General features: G+C 45.7%; 1 protein-coding gene across 1 annotated transcript; it reads right to left on the bottom strand.

Annotated features, from left to right (window-relative positions):
• Positions 1-1,877: 1,877 nt before the first annotated feature.
• On the bottom strand, positions 1,878-2,606 carry LOC148010901 (cytochrome P450 71AU50-like). Its single transcript, XM_087671588.1, has one exon. The coding sequence runs from the start codon at positions 2,604-2,606 to the stop codon at positions 1,878-1,880; it is 729 nt and encodes a 242-aa protein (XP_087527714.1).
• Positions 2,607-2,825: the final 219 nt, after the last annotated feature.

Genomic DNA, 2,825 nt, shown 5'->3' with positions numbered 1-2,825 from the left:
GCTTGCCTAAATGTTGCTATGGTTGCGTACACTCATTCATTTTCAGCACCGCTGATTATGCTCTTCCCCTTGATGAAACTATTAGTGTTGCTGCTACTTTTCACTCACCTGATGCTCCCCTTTGGCATGCTACCATGGAGGCTGAAATGGCCTCTTTAATTCACAATAACACATGGGTTCTTGTTCCTCTTCCTTCACATTGCAAACCCATTACTTGCAAATGGCTTCTTAGACGTAAATACCGTCCTGATGGTTCTATTGAGCGTTATAAAGCGTGGCTTGTGGCTCAAGGCTTCACTCAAGAACTTGGAGTAGACTATTTTGAAACCTTCTCCCCTACCCTTCGCCTTGCATCATTGCGTACATTGCTAGCTGTTGGAGTACAATACGACTTAGAAATGCACCAGATGGATGTTGAAACTACTTTCCTCAATGGTGAACTTGAGGAAGAGATCTATATGGTTCAGCCTCCCCATTTTATACACCCCGACTACCCTCATTGTGTTTGCCGCCTATTACGGTCCTTATATGACCTTAAGCAATCACCTCGTTAATGGAATGCCCGCTTTCACTCCTTTATGCAGTCCATTCACTTCCGGCGGCTCCAAACTGATGTTTATGTCTACATTCAATGTCGTGGTCAACACTTTGTCATCTTGGCTGTCTACGTGGATGACGTTTTCTTGCTAGCAACATCTATCTCATCACTCATAGAAATCAAATTAGAACTTACTGTTACATTTCGCATGAGTGGTGGGGGGGAAATTAGTTACATTTTAGGCATGCAAGTATTAAGGCATCGCCCAACTCGCACACTACATCTCACTCAAGAAAAATTCGTAGAAGGAGTTCTAAAGAAGTTCAATACTAACTTGCATAAGCATTGCTGGACACCACTTCCATTGATTCGGCATGAAAAATACATATTGCTAGAGACTTCACAATATATTGGAAGCATGACCCTCTTGCTAAATTATACCGAAGCATTCTTGGCAGTATTCGCTATCTAGTGTCATGTACTCGTCCACATTTAGCTTTTGCTTCTGGCATGCTTTCATGATATATGCATTCTCCATGACACGAGCATTTACTGCTGGCTAACCACCTACTTGAATACATAAACACCAAAAAGCATTTTGGTATTACCTTTCAAAGGGAGAATACAAGTACAGGTGGTCTTCGAGTTATTGGGTACACACATGCAGATTGGGCCACAGATCGAAAATCTAGGCATTCAATTGGTGGTTTTGCCTTCACTCTCTCAGGAGGTGCCATATCATGGAGCAGTAAATGTCAAGCAACTATCTCTCTCTCAAGCACTAAGTCAGAGTATAAGCCAGCATCTGAATCTACAAAAGAAGCTTTATGGATCAACAACTTCCTAACTGAACTTGGCTTTCATGTTCATTGTCCTATTGTTTTATACTCTGATTCTATGTCTACCATAGAGTCATCTCAAAAGGCAAGGCAATCCGACAAGCGAAAATATGTTGACATCGCTAATCATTTTGTACGAGAACAGGTTGAAGCTGAAAAAATACTACTAGTCTACAAGTCTTCTAAAGACAATGCTGCAGATGGGTTTACAAAAAGTTTGAGTTCTGCGCAACACTTCAAGTTTGCAGAGACAATCAACATGGAGTTCCTAAACAGATAACATATTTGTTTATGGGGGGGTATTTGACGTATTAAACAAATACGTTATAAATTATTTTGTAATTAAAAAAATAACTGAAGCGTCAAGATGGCCGAGAGGTCACCTCGACAATGTATAACTGAACCAACGTAAATAAACAATACAACCATTCGCACCTGTGCAGCGTGCTGCTGTGTATCGTGTTCTGCGTACTCTTTCTCTCTCTATCTCTAGTACATTTCTATATGTAGTTGTCTACAGCTTTGAGGTCCCGGAATCCGAGGGCGGTTATAAAGTCGCCCATCACGTTCGACTTGAACAGAAGAGTGCTCTTATGCATAACCTCCTTCAGCCGTTGGATGTGTGAGATGTCGTCCTGGCGCTTGCCGACGGCGATTCGGCAGACGAGGTTCTCGAGCAGGGAGTCGATGTGAGAGGTGAGGTCGAGGCAGGTGCCGGCGGAGGATTGGATCTTGGAGATGGCGCGGTTGATCTCCTGGTCTAAGACGGGCTGGAAGGAGAGGAGGCGCTTGGGTTTGAAGAGGTGGAGGGTGGCAAAGCATCGGAGGTCCTGCCAGGCGGGGCCGAGGTCAGCCATGACGAGGGTGTTACCGGTGCCGAACTGCAGGCGGCGCGAGGCCTCCATTGGCGGCCAGTTCGCGAACACCTTGTCCTGGTGCGGAAGCACCTCCCTGGCCAAGGACGGGCTGCTGATTATCACCGTGTCATCATAACTCAGGCGCAGGTGCAGTATCGGTCCATACTTCCTTGCTAGCTGAGCCAGGTTTTGGTGGATGAACTTCCCGCCGCCCGCTAAATGATACAGGTTTCCTATCATTGGCCATATTGGCCATGGTCCTGGCCGTAATCCCCTCCATCGCCTGCTATTCTGGAACACAACGTACGACAATAGCACCACCAGCCCGGCTGCCACCAAACTACCCAGCACTTCCGTTCGCACAACCTCCATGTCGCCGATTCTCATTCTGCTCACCCACGTTTCGGGCTACTGCGAGTACTGACTACCGCACCCTCGGTGCTCAGCGTCGGTATGCTTGCGGGAGATCTTACTATGACAACTTACTAGACCGGCGTAGTTTGTCATTTTGTACTGTACTAATGTACATTAATAGTAAAGTACTCATGCTGTTAGAATGGGTAATTTAGAGAGGATGAAGCCCTCTCATTT

The sequence above is a fragment of the Lygodium microphyllum genome, chromosome 29 (genome assembly GCF_053477565.2).
Source record: "Lygodium microphyllum isolate KBCC chromosome 29, Lygodium_microphyllum_v1.1.10, whole genome shotgun sequence".
In the NCBI taxonomy this organism is placed as follows: domain Eukaryota; kingdom Viridiplantae; phylum Streptophyta; class Polypodiopsida; order Schizaeales; family Lygodiaceae; genus Lygodium; species Lygodium microphyllum.
Note: the sequence above shows the minus strand (reverse complement) of the source record. Positions and strands in the feature narration are given on the sequence as shown.